At 60.5% G+C, this 18,558-nt stretch overlaps 1 protein-coding gene across 11 annotated transcripts in view; it reads left to right on the forward strand.

The window, feature by feature from the left end:
• Nucleotides 1-597: 597 nt before the first annotated feature.
• LOC141729121 (transcription factor COE4-like) overlaps nt 598-18,558 on the forward strand; it is a 31,510-nt gene continuing 13,549 nt past the window's right edge. For 7 of the 11 annotated variants that reach the window (XM_074540697.1, XM_074540703.1, XM_074540695.1 and 4 more), the window contains exons 1-8: nt 600-932; nt 1,560-1,678; nt 8,170-8,326; nt 8,514-8,577; nt 8,670-8,725; nt 9,305-9,378; nt 10,210-10,278; nt 15,780-15,861. In XM_074540697.1, coding sequence (XP_074396798.1) covers nt 675-932; nt 1,560-1,678; nt 8,170-8,326; nt 8,514-8,577; nt 8,670-8,725; nt 9,305-9,378; nt 10,210-10,278; nt 15,780-15,861 — 879 coding nt within the window. In that variant the 5' untranslated portion in view covers nt 600-674. Of the gene's footprint in view, nt 933-1,529; nt 1,679-8,169; nt 8,327-8,513; nt 8,578-8,669; nt 8,726-9,304; nt 9,379-10,209; nt 10,279-15,779; nt 15,862-18,558 lie in introns of those variants that run through there. The other 4 variants (XM_074540696.1, XM_074540704.1, XM_074540705.1 and 1 more) reach the window with 3 other exon arrangements.

Genomic DNA, 18,558 nt, shown 5'->3' on the forward strand with positions numbered 1-18,558 from the left:
TTGACGTCACTTTGTGCCACCTCTGGTACCCCTTTGGGGACACATTGGGGTCACTTTGTGCAATCTCTGGTACCCCTTTGGGGACACATTGAGGTCACTTTGTGCCACCTCTGGCACCCCTTTTGGGACACACTGGGGTCACTTTGTGCCATCCCCAGCACCCATCTGGGGACACATTGAGGTCACTTTGCTCCATCCCTGGTACCCATTTGGGGTCACTCTGGGGTGTCCCTGGGGACACATTGGGGTCACTTTGTCCCACCTCTGGCATCCCTTTGGGGACACATTGGGGTCACTTTGTGCCATCCCCGGCACTCATTTGGGGACACCCTGGGGTGTCCTTGGGGCTGGTTTGAGGTGTCCCTGGGGTATCCCTGGGGACACATTGGGGTCACTTTGTGCCACCCACGGCACCCCTTTGGGTTCCCCCCCAGGGTGCCTCGGGGGACACATCGGGGTCACTTCTCGCTGTCCCGGGCCCCCTTTGGGATTTCCCCGGGGGTCTCTCGCGGGGGTCTCCCCTCGGGGTGCCCGGTGCCCCCCTGGCGGAGGGCGCGGGGAGGGACCGCTCCTCCCCGGAATGATGTCAGCCTGGCCGGCCGCGGCCCCCGCCTCCCCCGGCGGCTCCGGCCCTGCCTCCCCGGGGAGGCGGCGGCGGCGGCGGCGGTGCCGGGATGGCCCGGGCCGGTGGGGCGGCGGCGGCGGCGGCGGGGCGGCGGCAGCGAGCCGGGCTGCTGCTGCTCATGGTGCTGCTGCCCGAGCCGGGCGGCCGGGGCCGGGCCGGGGGGCGGCGGAGGCGGCGGGGAGAGGGCGGTGATGGCGTTGCGGGGACCCCCGGGCCGCCCCCCGGCCGCCCGCTGCTGCTGCTGCTGCCGCTGCCGCCGCCGCTGCCTCCGCCCCCCCGCGCCGCCGCCGCCGCCGCCGCCCGCCCGGTAATAACGGAACCGAGCCCCCGCCCCCGGCCGGGCCCCCCCGGCCGCCTGCACTCCTCCCCTGCGCCTCGGCCCTGCCTCCCTGCGAGCCTCCATCCCTCCCTCCTTCCCTCCGGTGCCGCGCTCCATCCCTCCCTCCCCCGAGCCTCCCTCCATCCCTCCCTCCCTCCCTCTCCCGAGCCTTCCTCCAGCCCTCCTCTCCCTCCTTCCTTCCATCCCTCCACTCCTCCTCCAGCCCTCCCTCTCTCCATCCTTCTACTCCTCCTCCGGGCCTCCCTCCATCCATCCCTTCCACTCCTCCTCCGAGCCTTCCTCCCCATCCCTCCCTCCTTCCTCCCCATCCCTCCCTCCACTCCTCCCTCCCCATCCCTCCCTCTCCCCCCGCCCCTTCCCCTCCCCTCGCTTGGCTCCGGGGCTCCTCCGGCTCCAACTTCTCGGGCTCTGCCCCCTCCCGCCCCCTCCTCCCTCCTTCCCTCCCTCTCCCCTTCCCTCCCTCCCCTTCCATCCCTCCCTCCGCAGATGCCGCTTCCCCGGCGGCCGGGACGGCGGCCCCCGGCACCTGCCCGGTGCTGATCCCGGGGGTGCCCGGGGGTCCCCCTGAGCCCCCCGGTGATGTTCTCGGTGCAGGAGGCGCTGCCCCGCGGGGGGGTCCCCATGAAGGAGGAGCCGCTGAGCGCGGGGCTCCCCGCCGGCCGCTGGCTGCAGGGGGGCACCGGCATCCTGGACGCCAGCACGGCGGCGCAGAGGTAAGGGACAGCTCGGGGACAGCTCGGGGACAGCTTGGGGACAGTTTTGGGGCAGTTTTGGGGCAGCCCGGCGGCTCCGGGGGCTGCGGGATGGACGCAAGCCGAGCTCCGCGGGCATCCCGGGGTCCACGGGAATCGGGAATCCCGGGTTCCGCGGGAATTCCAAAGGCTGTGGGCATTCCAGGGGTATTCCAGGGGCAGTGGGCATCCCGGTTTTCATGGGCATCCCGGGGGTCTGGGCATTCCAGGGCTCTGGGCATCCTGAGCTCCTCGGGTTTCCCAGCTTCCATGGGCGTTCCAGGGGCTGCGGGCATCCCGGTTTTCATGGGCATCCCGGTTTTTAGGGGCATCCCGGTTTTTATGGGTATCCCGGTGTTTCTGGGCATTCCAGGGCTTTGGGCATCCTGAGCTCCTCGGGTTTCCCAGCTTCCGTGGGCATTCCATGGGTGTGGGTATCCCAGGGCTGTGGATGTGCCAGGCTCTGTGGGCATCCCAAATTTCCACGGGCATCCCAGGCTCTGTGGGCATCCCAAATTTCCACGGACATCCCGGGCTCTGCTGATATCCCAAATTCCAGGGGCATCCTGGGCTCCGGGAGTGTCCTGGGATCCATGGGAATGGGAATTCCAGGTCCTGTGGGCATCCTGGGCATCAACTGTGGGCATTCCAGGATCTTCCAGGGACTGTGAGAATCCTGGGCATCAGCTGTGGGCATTCCAGGATATTCCAGGGGCTGCGAGAATCCTGGGCTTTGGCAGTGTCCTGGGATCCATGGGAATAGGAATTCCAGGTCCTGTGGGCATCCTGGGCATCAACTGTGGGCATTCCAGGATATTCCAGGTCCTGTGGGCATCCTGGGCATCAACTGTGGGCATTCCAGGGTATTCCATGCCCCATGGGCATCCTGGGCACCGTGGGCATGCCAGGTTCCACGGGCATTCCAGTGTCCTGGCTCTCACAGGCATCCCAGGGTGTGCGCCCCCCCCCCCCCCCCCCATTTTTCCTGCCATTCCTTTGGGCCTCTGGATCCCCTATCCCGGTGCCCTGGGCATCCTGGGTTTCAGCTGCCAGGGGTTTGTGCCAACGGGAATGGGGTCTGTGCCCATCCCTGCCTTTTCTTGGGAATTTGAATCCCATTCCCTGACCTTTTGGGAGGCTCAGATCCCATTCCCTGCCTCTTCCGGGGGGTTCAATTCTCATTCCTGCCTTTTCCAGGGGGCTCAAATCCCATTCCTTCCCTTTTTGGGGGACTCAAATCCCATTCCTTCCCTTTTTGGGGGACTCAAATCCCATTCCTTGCCCTCCTGGTGGATCAAATCCCATCCCTGCCCTTTTGGGGGTTCAAATCCCATTCTGTGCCCTACTGGGAACTCAAATCCCATTCCTGCCTTTTCCAGAGAACTCAAATCCCATTCCTGCATTTTCTGGGGGGCTCAAATCCCATTCCTGCCCTCCTGGGAAGTCAGATCCCATTCCCTGCCCCTTTGAGGCTCAAATCACATTCCTGCCTTTTCCAGAGAACTCAAATCCCATTCCTGCCTTTTCTGGGGGGCTCAAATCCCAATCCCTGCCCTTTTGGGGGGCTCAAATCCCATTCCTGCCCTCCTGGGAAGTCAGATCCCATTCCTTGCCTTTTCCTGGGAACTCAAATCCCATTCCTGCCTTTTCCAGGGGGCTCAAATTCCATTCCCCGACCCTTTGGGGGCTCAAATCCCATTCCCTGCCCTCCTGGAAGCTCAAATCCCATGCCTGCCTTTTCCAGGGGGCTCAAATCCCATTCCCGGCCCTCCTGGGAACTCAAATCCCATTCTTTCCCCTTTTTGGGGGTTCAAATCCCATTCCCTGCCCTCCCTCAGTGTCCCCTCTCCCTCTGTCCCTCAGTGCCACCCCTGTCCCCTGTCCTGCTGTCCCCTCTGCCGGCTTTGGGGTGTCCCTAAGGGGTCATGGTGGCTCCCTGGGGTCCCCCCAAAACTTTGGGATGCTGGAAAACCTCAAGGAATCCCCCAAACCCCAAAGGGACCCCAAAGCGCGGCCACCCCCGGGGGGTGACAGTGTGACACAGCTGAGGGACAGCAGTGCCAGGTCCTGTGTCCCCAAAACCTCCCCGGGACAGAGGGACACACCCGGGGCTGGCAGTGGTGACAGGGACCTGTCACCGAGCGGGCAGTGCCACCCTGGTGGCAGCTGGGCGTGTGCCACCGTGCTGGCAGTGCCACGCGTGGGGACACTGTCTGAGAGGAGGTGTCACCCTCACCCCACAAACACCAGCGTGTCCCCATGGCCACCGCAGTGTCCCCAAGGGGGTGGCACCGAGTTCCTGCTCCGTGGGGTGGCACCGGGACCCTCTAAACCTCCTGTCCCGCAGTGTCCCCAAAGGTTTGGCACCGTGTCCGGGGTGTCCCCGCTGTGGGGTCCCCAGAGCCCCCCCGGAGCCGCTTTGGGGCCGGCGCCGCTTTCCTGGAAGCGCCGGGGCCGCGGCTGCTTGGAAATGCTTGATTGCCTTTAATAATTAATTAACGCGGCGGGCGGGGCCGGCAGCGCCGGGGGGACAGCGGGGGACAGCGGCGACAGCCAGAGCCACCCCCGCCTGTCGCCGCGGCCCTTTGGGCGAATCTGTGGGGCTGGGAGGAGCCGCGGGTGTGGCTGTCCCGTTGTAGGGAGGGGACAGTGAGGGGACAGAGGTGTCCCCGCGGGGGCGGGACAGTGAGAGCGAAGCCACCAGAGCGGGGAAGGGACAAGGGACACGCCGCGGTGTCCACGGCAGGTGTGGGGACATGATGTGACCCGTTTGGGGTGGCCGTGCACAGGTATTGTCACCTCGCCAGGTGTGACGAGGGCGGGTGGCCCTCGGGACAATTTGGGACCCCGCGGGTGACCCTGGGGACACTTTGGGACCCCACGAGTGACCCTGGGGACAATCTGGGACCCCCGCGGGTGACCCTTTTGGACACCGCGTGTGACCCTGGGGACTCTTTGGGACGCCGTGAGTGTCCCTGGGGACAATTTGGGACCCCTGTGGGTGTCCCTGGGGACAATTTGGGACTCTGTGAGTGACCCTGGGGACAGTTTGAGACCCCACGGGTGACCCTGGGGACAGTTTGGAACAGCTGAGGGGGCTGTCCTCGGGGAAATGTCCCCAGAGTGTCGCCAAGGGGCTGGGTTGGAGCGTGGCTGTGGCAGGGGTGACACTGGGGATCCTCTCTGCTGCCTCTGGGGGGACACCGAGGGGACAGGGCCACCAGCGGGGTGGGGACACGGTGACAGTGACAGGGACTGTGCTGGAGCCATCGTCCGTGATGTGGCTCTGCTGTCATCGTGCTGTCACCGCGGGTGTCGGGGCAGGGACAGCAGCGGTGACAGCGGCGAGCCCAGAGTGGCACTGAGGGGTGACCTGGGCGGGGAGGGCTCAGGAATGTCCCCTCTGTCCCCTTCTGTCCCTCGTGTCCCCGATGCCAGGGGTAGGGTGTCCCCAAGTGTGTCCCCTGCCCTAGACAGGGAGGGGGTGCTGGGTGTCACCCTCGTGGGGTGCTGGGGACAGCCTGGTGACCCCCTGGGGACACCCTGGGGACGGAGTCCTGGTGGCCTTGGGGACAGGCTGGTGGCCCTAATGATGGGGTCCTGGGGGTCTTGGGGACAGGCTGGTGGCCTTGGGGACAGGCTGGTGGCCTTAATGATGGAGTCCTGGGGGTCTTGGGGACAGGCTGGTGGCCTTAGGGACAGGTTGGTCATCCTGGGGACATGCTGGTAGCCTTAGGGACGGGGTCCTGGTGGCCTTGGGGACACGCTGGTGGCCTTAATCATGGGGTCCTGGGGGTCTTGGGGACAGGCTGGTGGCTCTGGGGAGGGGGTTCTGGTGGCCCTGGGTATGGGGTCCTGGTGGCCCTGGGGACAGGGTGCTGTAGGTTTTGGGGGTCCCAGGCCAGGGTGCTGGGGGTCCCAAAGACTGGATTTTAGGGTTTTGGGATTTTGGAGTTTTGGGATTTTGGGATTCTGGGAAGGGGTGCTGGGAGTCCCATGGAGGAGGGTTTGGGGGTCCCGGTGCTGTTTGGGGTGTCCCAATGTTGGGGTGCTGGGGGTCCCCGGGATGGGGTGCTGGTGTCCCATGGAGGAGATTTTGGGGGGTCCCCAGGATGGGGTTTAGGGGGTCCCCAGGTTGGGGTGCTGGGGTTCTGGTGTCCCACGGAGGGGGTTTGGGGGGTCCCAGTGCTGAATTTCCGAGTGTCCTGGAAATGGGATGCTGGGGGTTTCTGGTAATGGGGGTCCCCAGAATTGGGGTTCTTGGGGATGGGAATCCTGGTCATGGGGTTTTGGAGTTCCTGGAAATGGGGTTCTGGGCGTGTTGGTGTCCCATGGAGGAGGTTTTGGGGTTCCTGGTGCTGGGGGGCCCCGAGATGGGGTGCTGGGGGTCCCGGTAGTGGGGGTCCCCAGGATTTGGGTTATCAGGGAAGGGGATCCCCAGGATGGGGTGCTGGGGGTGCTGGTGTCCCATGGAGGAGGTTTTGGGGTTCCTGGGAATGGGGTTTTGGGGGTCCCCCGGGATGGGGGACTGGGGATCCCAGTCCTGGTAATGGGATGCTTGGGGTCCCTGGGCTGAGTTTCCAGGTGTCCTCATGTTGGGGTGCTGGGGGTCCCCAGGATTTGGGTTTTTGGGAATGGGGATCCCCAGGATGGGGAGCTGGGGGTGCTCGTGTCCCATGGAGGAGGTTCTGGGGGTCCCCAGAATTTGGGTTCTCGGGGATGGGGATCCTGGAGATGGAGTGCTGGGGGTCCCCGGGATGGGGCACTGAGGGTCCCAGTCCTGAGGATCCCCCAGATGGTGTTTTGGGGGTTCCCGGTGCTGGGCATCCCCAGGTTGGGGAGTTGGGAGTGTGGGTTTTCCTTGGAGGAGGTTTTGGGGTTCCTGGTACTGGGGGTCCCCGGAATGGGGTGCTGGGAGTCCCGGTAGTGGAGGTCCCCAGAATTGGGGCTCTTGGGGATGGGAATCCTGGTAATGGGGTGCTGGGGGTCCCTGGTAATGGGGTGCTGGGGGTGTTGGTGTTCCGTGGAGGAGGTTTTGGGGTCCCTGGTACTGGGGGTCCCAAGAATTTGGGTTCTTGGGAATGGGGATCCCCAGGATGGGGAGCTGGGGGTGTTGGTGTCCCATGGAGGAGGTTTTGGGGTTCCCGGTGCTGAGGGTCCCCAGAATTTGGGTTCTCGGGAATGGGGATCCTGGAGATGGAGCACTGAGGGTCCCAGCACTGGGGGTCCCCTGGCTGGGGTTTTGGGGTTCCCAGGATGGGGAGCTGGGGGTGCCGGTGTCCCACAGAGAAGGTTTTGGGGTTCCTGGGAATGGAGCGCTGGGAGCCCTTGGGATGGGCGGCTGGGGATCCCAGTCCTGGTAATGGGGTGCTGGGGGTCCCCGTGTTGGGGGTTCCCAGGATTTGGGTTTTTAGGGATGGGGATCCCCAGGACGGGGAGCTGGGGGGTCCCTGGGGTGGGGTCCTGAGGGTCCCAGTGCTGTGGGGGGGGTCCCCAGGTCTGAGGTTCCTGGGGATGGAGTGCTGCAGGTCCCAGTCCTGAGGGTCCCCCAGACGGGGTTTTGGGGGTTCCCAGTGCTGGGGATCCCCAGGATTTGGGTTCCCGGTGCTGGGGGTCCCAGGACTGGGGTTCTTAAGGGTTGGGATCCCGGAGGTGGGGTGCTGGGGGGTCCCCGAGAGGGGGTCCTGGGAGTTCCAGTCCTGGGGGACCCCCCGACGGGGTCTGGGGGGTTCTGGTGCTTGGGATCTCCAGAACTGGGGTTCATGGGGATGGGGATCCCCAGGACTGGGTTTTTGGAGTTTGGGGGTTCCGGTGTTGGGGATCCCCAGGACTGAGGTTCTCGGGGTTTGGAGGTTCTGGTGCTGGGGCTCCCTGGGATGAGGCACTGAGGGTCCCAGTCCTGGGGGATCCCCGGACGTGGTTTGGGGGGTTCCGGTGCTGGGGATCTCCAGGACTGGGGTTCATGGGGTTGGGGATCCCCAGGACTGGGGTTCCCTGTGCTGGGGGTCCCCAGGACTGAGATTCCCAGGGTTTGGAGTTCCTGAGGTCTGGAGTTCTCGGGGTTTGGGGTTCTCGGGGGGGTTTGGGGTTCCCGGTGTTGGGTTCCTTGGGGTTTGGGGTTCCCAGGGTTTGGGGTTATTGGTGTTTGGGGCTCTTGGGGCTTGGGGTTCTCGGGATTTGGGGGTTCAGGGGACTCGGGGTTTGGAGTTTCTGGGGTTTTGGGGTTCCCAGTGTTGGGATTCTCAGGGTTTTGGGGTTCTCGGGGTTTGGGGTTCCCGGGATTTGGGGTTCTTGCGTTTTGGGGGTTCCCGGTGCTGCAGTTCTCAGGGTTTGGGCTTCCTGGGGTTTGGGTTCCTGCTGCTGCGGGGGTGGGGGGGTAACCGTGCTGCCGGGGCTGTGGCCGTGTCACTGTCGCGGCTGTCCCCACACCGTGTCACTGTCGCGGCTGTCCCCACACCGTGTCGCTGTCGCAGCGGGGTGTCGCTGGCCCGCGCTCACTTCGAGAAGCAGCCCCCGGCCAACCTGCGCAAGTCCAACTTCTTCCACTTCGTGCTGGCTATGTACGACCGCCAGGGCCAGCCCGTGGAGGTGGAGCGCACCTGCTTCATCGACTTCGTGGAGAAGGAGCGGGTGAGAAACCCCAAAAACCCCCAAACCGCCCCAAAAACCCCCGCGGGGCTGCAGTCACGGCGAGGTCGGAGAGTGACCCCAAATTGTGGCATGAGTGACCCCAGAACGGGGTGGGAGGGACATGGAGTGACCAGGAGGGGACATTGAGTGACCCTGGCTGTGAATTTTGTCCCCAAAACCCCTCAAGGAGCAGAACGGGGAGAAAACCAACAACGGGATCCACTACCGGCTGCAGCTGCTCTACAGCAACGGTGGGTGAGAGGGTTTGGGGGGATCCGGGCGGGATTTGGGGTGTCCCCCCGGGGAGGTGACAAGTGGGGTGACCCCTCTGGTGTCCCTGCAGGGCTGCGGACCGAGCAGGATTTGTACGTCCGCCTCATTGACTCCATGTCCAAGCAGGTACCGAGACCCCAAAAATCCTCCCCAAAATCCCCCCCAAAAATCCACCCCCCAAAATCCCCCCAAAAATCCCCCCCCAAAATATCCCCCCCCAAAAATCTCCCCCAAAAATCCACCCCCAAAAATCCCCCCCAAAAAAATCCCCCCCCAAAAATCTTCCCCAAAAGTTCCTCCCAAAAAAACCCCAAATCCCCCCAAAATCCTCCCCAAAAATCCTCCCCAAAAGCCCCCCAAAAAGCCCCCCGAAAGTGCCCCCCAAATTCCCCCCAAATCCCCCCAAAAATCCCCCAAAACCCCCCCAAAATCTCCCCAAAAATTCTCCCAAAGTCCCCCCCAAAAGTGCCCCCCAAAATCCCCCCTCCAAAATGCCCCCAAAATCCCCGCAAAAATCACTCCAAAAAATCCTCCCCCAAAAATCTCCCCCAAAATCCCTCAAATCACCCCCCAAATCCCCCCAAAAATTCCCCCGGCCCCACCCGCGGGTGACATCTGGATGTCCCCGCCGCCACATCTGGCCGGGGACGGGGACTCCGCGGTGCCACCCCGGTGTCGCGGCTGTCCCCTCGGTGTCCCCTCCAGGCCATCATTTACGAGGGGCAGGACAAGAACCCCGAGATGTGCCGGGTGCTGCTGACGCACGAGATCATGTGCAGGTGACAACCTGGGGGCGACAGGGGTGTCCCCAAGGTCCCTTCGATGCCCACTCGTGGTCACCGACCCCTCGTGCTAATTAACGAGCCGAGGCAGCGCCGCTAATTAACCCCGCGACAGGGGAAAGGCCACCCCCGGTGTCCCCTCGGGGTCGGGGCTGCGGGTGGCCCTGCTGTGTCACCTGCGGGTGACAGGGACGGGTCCTCAACCCCTTCAGAGCCACCTGGAGGTGACATAGAGTCCCCGAGGGTGACAGGAAGGGTCCCCAGCCCCTTCAGAGCCACCCAGAGGTGACATGGAGCCCCCTGAGGTGACAGGGACAGGTCGCCCACTCCTTCAGAGACATCTGAGGGTGACAGGGACAGGTCCCCAGCCCCTTCAGAGCCACCCAGGGTGACACAGATGGGTCTCCAATCCCTCCAGAGCCATTAAAGGGTGACAGGGATGGGTCCCCAACCCCTTCAGAGCCACCCAAGTGTGACAGGGATGGGTCCCCAACACCTTCAGAGCCACCCAGAGGTGACACGGAGCCCCCGAGGGTGACAGGGACAGGTCCCCAAGGCCTTCAGAGCCACCCAGAGAGGACACAGAGCCCCCAGGACGCCCAAATCTGTCCCCAACCCCATAAAGGGGTGACAAAGTGCCACCCCTGAGTGTCCCCCCTGCTGTGCCCCCCTGCTGTGTCCCCTCCCCACTGTCCCCTCTGTCCCCCACCCCTGAGTGATGGGGCGGTCCCAGGGTGGGACACGGGGACCTGGAGCGTCCCCCCGGGGGTTTGGGGGGTCCCTCATTCCTCGCTGTCCCCTGATGTCACCTGCTGTCCCCGTGTCCAGCCGCTGCTGTGACAAGAAGAGCTGCGGGAACCGCAACGAGACCCCCTCGGACCCCGTCATCATCGACAGGTGCTGGGGACGCTGGGGGACATTGGGGGACCTCATGAGACTCTGGGGACATCAGGGGACATTGGGGAACACTGGGGACATCGGGAGACCTCATGGTGACCTGGAGGGGGTGGCAGCACCGGCGGTGTCCCCAAGCTTGGGGACATGACGTTGATGAGCCAAGGGACAGCAGAGGGCACTCCGGGTGCTCCCAGGGGGTGACAGCGGTGACAGATGTCCCCAGCGGTCACATCAATAATGGAGGTGGCACTGGTGCACTGGGGACATCCCAGGGTGGCTGTGTCCCCGTCCCTGAGGTCCCTCTGTCCCTGTCCCCACCGAGGTCCTCCTGCCTGTCCCGGTGTCACCTCCCTGGTGCCACCAAGCCAAGCCTGGCATTGTCACTTGTTGTGCCCTTGTCACTGCCATTGTCCCCGTGTCCCCTGTCCCGCAGGCGTTCTGGGGCTGTCCCCATCATGGCACTTTTGGGGGTGGTGTCCCCTTGGGAGGTGACACCCCGATGGTTGGTGGCCATGTCTCAAATGTCCCCTCCTCAGCCGCAGGACTTTTGGGGGGTCCCGCAGTCTGCTCCCAAGGACTTCCGGGGTGTCCCCAACCCCCTGTCCCCATCCATGGGCCTTTTAGGAGGTCACCCAGTGCCAGGAGTGTCCCCAACCTGTCCCGCCCCTTCCCAGCACTTTTGGGGTGTCCTCAAACCCACCCCAGGATGTCTGGGGAGTCCCTGGTCCCCCTTCACAGCATTTTGGGATGTCCCCAATCCCCTGTCCCCATCCCCAGCACTTTTGGGGGCGTTACCCTCTTCCAGGGGTGTCCCCAACTTGTCCCCAACCCGCCCCAAGACTTTTGGGTTGTCCCCAACTCCCTCTCTGCATCCCCAGCACTTTCGTGTCAGGTGTGTCCCCAACCTGTCCCCCTCATCCCCAGAAATTTTGGGGTGTCCCCAACCCGCCCCAGGACTTTTGGGGTGTCTCCATTCACAGCACTTTCAGGGTGCCCCTGTGCCCATCACTTTTGGGGGTCACCCACTTGCAGGAGTGTCCCCAAACCACCCCAGGACTTTAGGGAAGTCCTCTCTCCCCATCCTCATCACTTTTGGGGTGTCCCCAACCCACCCCTGGACTTTTGGGGTGTCACCAACCCCTGTCCCCATTCCCATCCCTTTCGGGGGTCATGCAGTTCCAGGCGTGTCCCCAACCTGTGCCCCCCGTCCCTGTCACTTTTGGGGTGTCCCCAGCCTGCTCCAGGACTTTCTGGATGTCCCCATGCCCATCACTTTTGGTGTGTCCTCTGTCCCCATCCCTCTCACTTTTGGGGTGTCCCCTGTCCCCATCCACAACACTTTCGGGGTGTCCCTGTCTGCATCACTTTTGGGGTGTCCTCTGTCCCCATCCCTCTCACTTTTGGGGCGTCCCCTGTCCCCATTCACAACACTTATGGGGTGTCCCCATCTCTTTCGGGGTGTCCCCATCCCCATCCCTTTCGGGGTGTCCTCGGTCCTCATCCCCATCGCTTTTAGGGTGTCCCCAGTGCCCATTCACAACGCTTTTGGGGTGTACCCAACCCACCCCAGGACTTTCTGGATGTCACAATTCCCAGCACTTTTGGGGTGTTCCCTCTCCCCATCTCTGTCACTTTTGGTGTGTCCTCTTCCCCCATCCCCGTCACTTTTGGGGTGTCCCCAAATTCCCTGTCCTCATTCTTGTCACTTTTGGGGTGTCCCCAACCCGCCCCAGGACTTTTGAAGTGTCTCCATTCTGATAATTTTGTGTTGTCCCCTGTCCCCTGTCCCCATCACTTTTAGGGTGTCCTCTGTCCCCGTCCTCATCACTTTCGGGATGTCCCCAACCCACCTCAGGAATTCTGGGGTGTCCCCATCCCCATCACTTTGGGGTGTCCCCTGTCCCCATTCACAACACTTATGGAGTGTCTTCATCCCCATCACTTTGGGGTGTCTCCTCTCCCCATTCCCATGACTTTTGGGGTGTCCCAATCCCCATCAGTTTTAGGGTGTCCCCAGTCCCCTGTCCCCATCTCTGTCACTTTTGGGGTGTCGCCAATGCCCAATCCCCATTCCCATCACTTTTGGGGTGTCTCCAATCCCCTGTCCCTATCCCCATCACTTTTGGGGTGTCCCCTGTCCCCATTCCTGTCACTTCCAAGGTGTCCCCTGGTCCCCATTCCTGTCACTTTTGGGGTGTCCCCTCTCCCCATTCATAACACTTTTGGGATGCCCCCATTCCCAGTACTATTGGGTGTCCCCAAACTTCCCCAGGACTTTTAGAGGTGTCACAAGACTTTTGGGTGTCCCCAACCTTCCCCAGGACTTTTGGGGTATCTCCATCACTTTTGGGATGTCTCCTGTCCCCATCCCTGTCACTTTTGGGGGGTCCCTTCTCCCCATTCCCATCCCTTTTGGGGGGTCATGCAGTTCCAGTCATGTCCCCAACCTGTCCTCCCCATCACTATCAGGGTGTCCCCTGTCCCCATCCCTGTCACTTTTGGGGTGTCCCCAACCCACCCCAGGAATTCAGGGGTGTCCTCTCTCCCATCCCCGTCACTTTTGGGGTGTCTCCATCCCCGTCCCTTCCGGGGGGTCACGCAGGGCCAGCAGTGTCCCCATCCGTGTCCCCATCCCTGTCGCGAGCCCCCCCTGTCCCCCGTGTCCCCGTGTCCCCCCCCGGGCCAGCCCCGCTGGTTTGAGAGCGCGCTAAGTGCCCCTCTCGCGGCGTTAATCAAATTACCCGGCTGCGAAAATTGACGCTTCTCATTAATTAGCCACGATTATGCTAATTGCGCATTCAAATTTATGCGCCGCGAGCACAAGGTGCTCGGCAGCGGCGCCGGGCATTTGCATATTCAATGGTAATTAGCGATGCTAATTAATGCGCCGGCCCCGTATTTTTAACTCGCGGGGGTTCAGCCCCAGCCCCCCTACCTGGGGCTGGGATTTGGGGGGATTTTGTGGGTTTTTTTTGGGGGTTTGGGGTTCCCCCGTGGCTGCAATGTGCTGGGGGTGGCGGGACGGTTTTCGGGTGTTTTTGGGGCGTTTTCGGGGCGTTTTTGGGGTGTTTCCCGGCGTTTTCCAGCTTCTTCCTTGCCCTGATTACCACCCGCGGGGCGGGAATGGGATTATGGGAATGTGGGGAATGGGGGGAGCCCCCCTTTTCCTGTGTAGTTCCATAAGGTGGAACCCCCTTTCTGTGGGGTCGGGACATCCTCAGTGTGAGATCCCTTTTTGTGGGGTCCCCCCTTTTCCGTGGGGTCCTAGAGATGAGACCCCTTTCTGTGGGATCCTCTTTTTATGGGATCTCCCTTTTTGTGGGATCCCTCTTTTTTTGGGACTCCCTTTTAGTGGGATCCCCCTTTCCATGGGGAGCCCCTCGCTGTGGGGTCCCCCTTTTCCATGAGATCCTCTAAATGCGAACCCTTTTTGTGGGGTTCCCCTTTTTGTGGGATCCCCCTTTCCATGGGGAGCCCCTCGCTGTGGGATCTGCCTTTTCCATGGGATCCTCTAAATGAGACCCCTTTTTGTGGGATCTCCCTTTTCTGTGAGATCTCCCTTTTTGTGGGATCCCCCTTTTCCATGGGATCCTCTCTCCCTATGATCCCTCCCTCCATGGGATTCTCTAAGTGAGACCCCTTTTTGCAGGACAAACCCTTTTTGCGGGATTCCCCCTTTTTGCAGAATCCCCCTTTTTTGGGATCCCTCTTTTCCATGGGGAGCCCCTTGCTGTGGGACCCCCATTTCATGGGATCTGCTGTTTATGGGATACCCCTTTCCATGGGAAACCCTTTTTTGTGGGATCCCCATTCCCTGGGACCCCTTTTCCATGGGATCCTCCCCTCCCTGGCAGTTCCTTTTTATGGGATGCCCTCTCCATGAGATCCCTTTTTGTGGGATCCCCTCACCCACGGGATCCCCTGATTTGTGGGATCTCTTTTCCCTGAGATCCCCTCATCCATGGGACCCCTTTATTGTGGAATCTCTTTCCCTGGGACCCCCTCTCTGTAGGATTAACTTTCCCAGGAAACCCCTTTCTGTGGGACCGCTTTTCTATGGGATCCCCATTCCCTGGGATCCCCCTTTCCATGTAACCACTTTTTTGTGGGATCCTTTTCCCTCATGACCCCTTTTTTGTAGGATCCCCTTTTTTTTGTGGGATCTCCTTTTTTGTGGGATCCCCTTTTTTCAGGATCCTCTTTTTATGGGATCCCTGGGATCCCCTTTTGCCCCTGGAACCCTTCTTTCCTGGGATCCCCTTTTTGTGGGATCCCCTCTCCCTGTAGACCCCTTTTCCATGGGATCCTCTTTTTTTGGGACCTGCTTTTTGTAAGATCCCCTTTCCATGTAACCCCTTTTTGTGGGATCCCCTTTCCACGTAACCCCTTTTTTTGTGGGATCCCCTTTTTTTGTGGGATCCCCTTTTTATGGGATCCCATTTCCATGGAACTCTTTTTTTGTGGGATCCCCATTCCCTGGGACCCCCCTTTTTTATGGGATCCCCTTTCCATGTAATGCCTTTTTGTGGAATCCCCCTTTTTGTGGGATCCCCGTTCCCTGGGATCCCCCTCCGTGTCCCCCCAGCCTGACCAGGGGCTGATCCCACTTGGGGTCACCCAGATGTCCCCAAACCCCGTGTGACCCCAAGGACGGGCCCGGGGGTCCCCAATGTTCCCAGGGACCCCGGTGTCACCCCCAGTGGGATGGGGACACTGGCATGGGGACAATAATGGGGTGGTGACAAGAAAGGACAGCAGAACGGGGACAGAATGAGACATTGGGATGGGGACACCAGGATTTGGGACAGGATGGAGACAGAATGGGGACACCAAGATGTGGATGGGGACGGGAACACTGGGATGGCAATGGGGGGACACCAGGATGGGGACACTGGGATGGGGACCATGATGAGGTGGTGAAAAGAAGGGACAGCAGAACGAGGACAGAATGGGACATTGGGATGGGGACAGAATGGGGGCACCAAGATGTGGATGGGGACACTAGGATGGGGACAGGATGGGGCACCGGGATGGTGGTGGGGACACTGGGATGGCAATGGGGACACCAGGATGGGGATGGGGACAATAATGAGGTGGTGACAAGAAGGGACAGCAAAACAGGGACACAATGGGACACTGGGATGGGGGCAGGATGGGGACACTGGGATGGGGATGGGAACCCCAGGATGGGGACACCGGGATCGTAATGGGGACACCAAGAATTGGATGGGGACAATAATGGGGTGGTGACAAGAAGGGACAGCAGAACGAGGACAGAATGGAACTTTGGGATGGGGACACCAGGACTGGGGACGCCATGGGGACAGGATGGAAACAGAATGGGGACACTGGGATGGAGACAATAATGGGGTGGTGACAAGAAGGGACATTGGGATGGGGACAACAGATGGGAACACTGGGATTGGAGACACCATGGGGACACTGGGATGGGGACATCATGGGGACACGTTTGTCCCCTCTTTTTTTTCACACCATTCCAGGTTTTTCCTCAAGTTTTTCCTCAAGTGCAACCAGAACTGCCTGAAAAACGCCGGGAACCCGCGGGACATGCGGCGCTTCCAGGTGACACTTGGGGACATCACCGAGAGGGTGGAGGGGACACTAAAAAGGGGTGTAGGAGACCCCAAAAGGATTTCCCAAAGGGGTCGAGGGGAATCTTTTTGGGGTCGCCTGCACCTCAACCCCCCTTTTAGGGATTGAAATTTGGGGTTTTTTATAGGGTGGCGGTAGATTTTTTAGGGTGATGGGAAATTTGGAATTTTCAAAGGGGTCGAGGCAAACTGGGGACTCAATTCCACTCAACCCCTTATGGAAATCCTTTTTGGGGTCACCTCACCCCTTTTTGGGGTCAAAATTTGGGGTTTTTTTATAGGGTGGTGGTAAATTTGGGATTTTCAAATGGATCAAGAGGAATTGAGTCCCCAAATTCCCTCGACCCTTTGGGGAATCCTTTTGGAGTTGCCTGAATCCCTTTTTGGGATCTCCTCCTTGATGTCCCCAAGTGTCACCTGGAAGTGTCACCTTTTATAGCTCGGTGGTGGATTTGGGATTTCCTAAAGGGGTCAAGGCAAATTGGGGACTCAATTCCCCTCAACCCCTTTAGGAATTTTTTTTGGGTTCACCTGAACTGCTTTTTGGGATGTCCTCCACCCTATTTGTGATGTCCCCAAGTGTCACCTCCAAGTGTCACCCTTTATAGGGTGGCAGTGGATTTTTTATGGTGGTGGAGGTTTTTTTAGGGGTATGAAGGGAATTGGAGACTTGATTCCCCAAATTTCTTGAGGTTGAGACTTGAAATCCCAAATTTTCCGCTACCCCAAAAATCCCACTGCTGTTCTATAAAAAACCCCAAATCTGGCCTGAAAACCCCAAAAATCTCCAAAATTTTGACCCCAAAAAGGGGTACAAGTGACCCCAAAAAGAATCCCCAAAAGGGTTTTTTTGAGGGGAATTGAGCCCCCAATTCCCCTTGACCGCTTTGAAAATCCCAAATCCGCCACCACCCTAAAAAATCCATTGCTGCCCTATAAAAACCCCCAAATTTTGATCTCCAAAAGGGGTGCAAATGACCCTAAAAAAGTTTCCTAAGGGATTGAGGGGAATCGAGTCCCCAATTCCCCTCGCCCCCTTTGAAAAATCCCAAATCTGCTGCCACCCTAAAAATCTACCGCCACCCTATAAAAAAACCCCAAATTTCGACCTCCAAAAGGAGGTTTGTGATGCAGGTGACCCCAAAAATATTTCCTAAAGGGGTCGAGGGGAATTGGGGGCCCGATTCCCCCGTTCGGGGGGAATCGAGCCCCCAATTCCCCTCGACCCCTTTGAAAATCCCCAAATCCGCCGCTACCCTAAAAATCCCATGATCACCCTATAAAAAACCCCAAATCCGCCCTGAAAACCCCAAAATTCTCCGCTCCCCCCACAACCCCCCCCCCCCCCCCCGGTCGCAGCTGGGTCCTGGCCCCCCCCCGAGGTTCATCAGGGCTCGCTAACGAGATGTTAATTATGACATTTCGGTGATTAACGACCCCATTTGCATCGCGGCATCGGCGGCGGGAGAGCGGCGGGAAAAGGGAAAAGGGGGGGCGAGGATTTGTGGGGTTTGTGGGATTAGGGGGGGACGGGAATGGAGGTGGGGGTTCCCTTTTAGGGGATGGGGGATTGGGGGTGGTCCTATAAGGGGTTTAGGGTGCGCTGGAGGGGTCCTGAGGGGGGGTTTGGGGGATTAGGGGGTGTGGAGGTGGCCCTAAAAAAGGGGTTTGGGGTATTCTGTGGGGAATTAGTAGGAGTGGGGGTGACCCTAAAAGGGGTTTGGGTTTCCCTGAAGGGAATTTGGGGGGCTGGAGGTGACCCTAAAAGGGGTTTAGGGTCCCCTGGGGGGAATTTGGGGGGCTGGAGGTGACCGTAAAAAGGGGTTTGGGGTCCGCTAGGGGGAATTTGGGGAGTTGGAGGTGACCGTAAAAGGGGTTTGGGGTCCCCTGGAGTGAATTTGGGGAGTTGGAGGTGACCGTAAAAAGGGGTTTGGGATCCCTTTGTGGGGCCGGGGTGGGGTTGGGGGTGGCTCTGAGGGGGTTTGGGGCTCCCTGGGGGGAATTTGGGGGATTGAGGGTGGCCCTAAAAGGGGTTTAGGGTCTCCTGGAGGGACTGGGTCAGGAAGATCTGCAGGAATTTGGGGGGTTGGGGGTGGCCCTAAAAAGAAATTGGGTTTCCCTGGGAGAAATTTGAGGTGACCCTAAAAGGGATTTGGGGGGGAGGGGGTGGGTTCTGAGAGGACCTCAAGGGAGTTTGGGGTCTCCTGGGGGATTTGGGAGACTGGGGGTGGCCCTAAAAGGGGTATGGGGTCCTCTGGGGGGAACTGGTGGGAGTGGGGGTGACCCTAAAAGGGATTTTAGGTTCCCTGAGGGGAATTTGAGGGAGTGATTGTGACCCTAAAAGGGATTTGGGGGAGGTCTTTGAGGGGGTGGCCCTAAAAGGGGTTTGGGGTCACTTGGAGGGAATTTGGGGCACTGAGGGTGGCCCTAAAAGGGGTTTGGGGTCCTCTGGGGACTTTGAGGGAGTGGTTGTGACCCTAAAAGGGATTTGGGGGAGGTCTTTGAGGGGGTGGCCCTAAAAGGGGTTTGGGGTCACTTGGAGGGAATCTGGGGGCCTGGAGGTGACTCTAAAAGGGATTTGGGGGTTCCCTGGGAGGAATTTGGGGCACTGGGGGTGGCCCTAAAAGAGGTTTGGGGTCCCCTGGGGGGAATTTGAGGGAGTGGGGGT

This window comes from Zonotrichia albicollis, chromosome 5, assembly GCF_047830755.1.
Source record: "Zonotrichia albicollis isolate bZonAlb1 chromosome 5, bZonAlb1.hap1, whole genome shotgun sequence".
Lineage (NCBI taxonomy): Eukaryota > Metazoa > Chordata > Aves > Passeriformes > Passerellidae > Zonotrichia > Zonotrichia albicollis.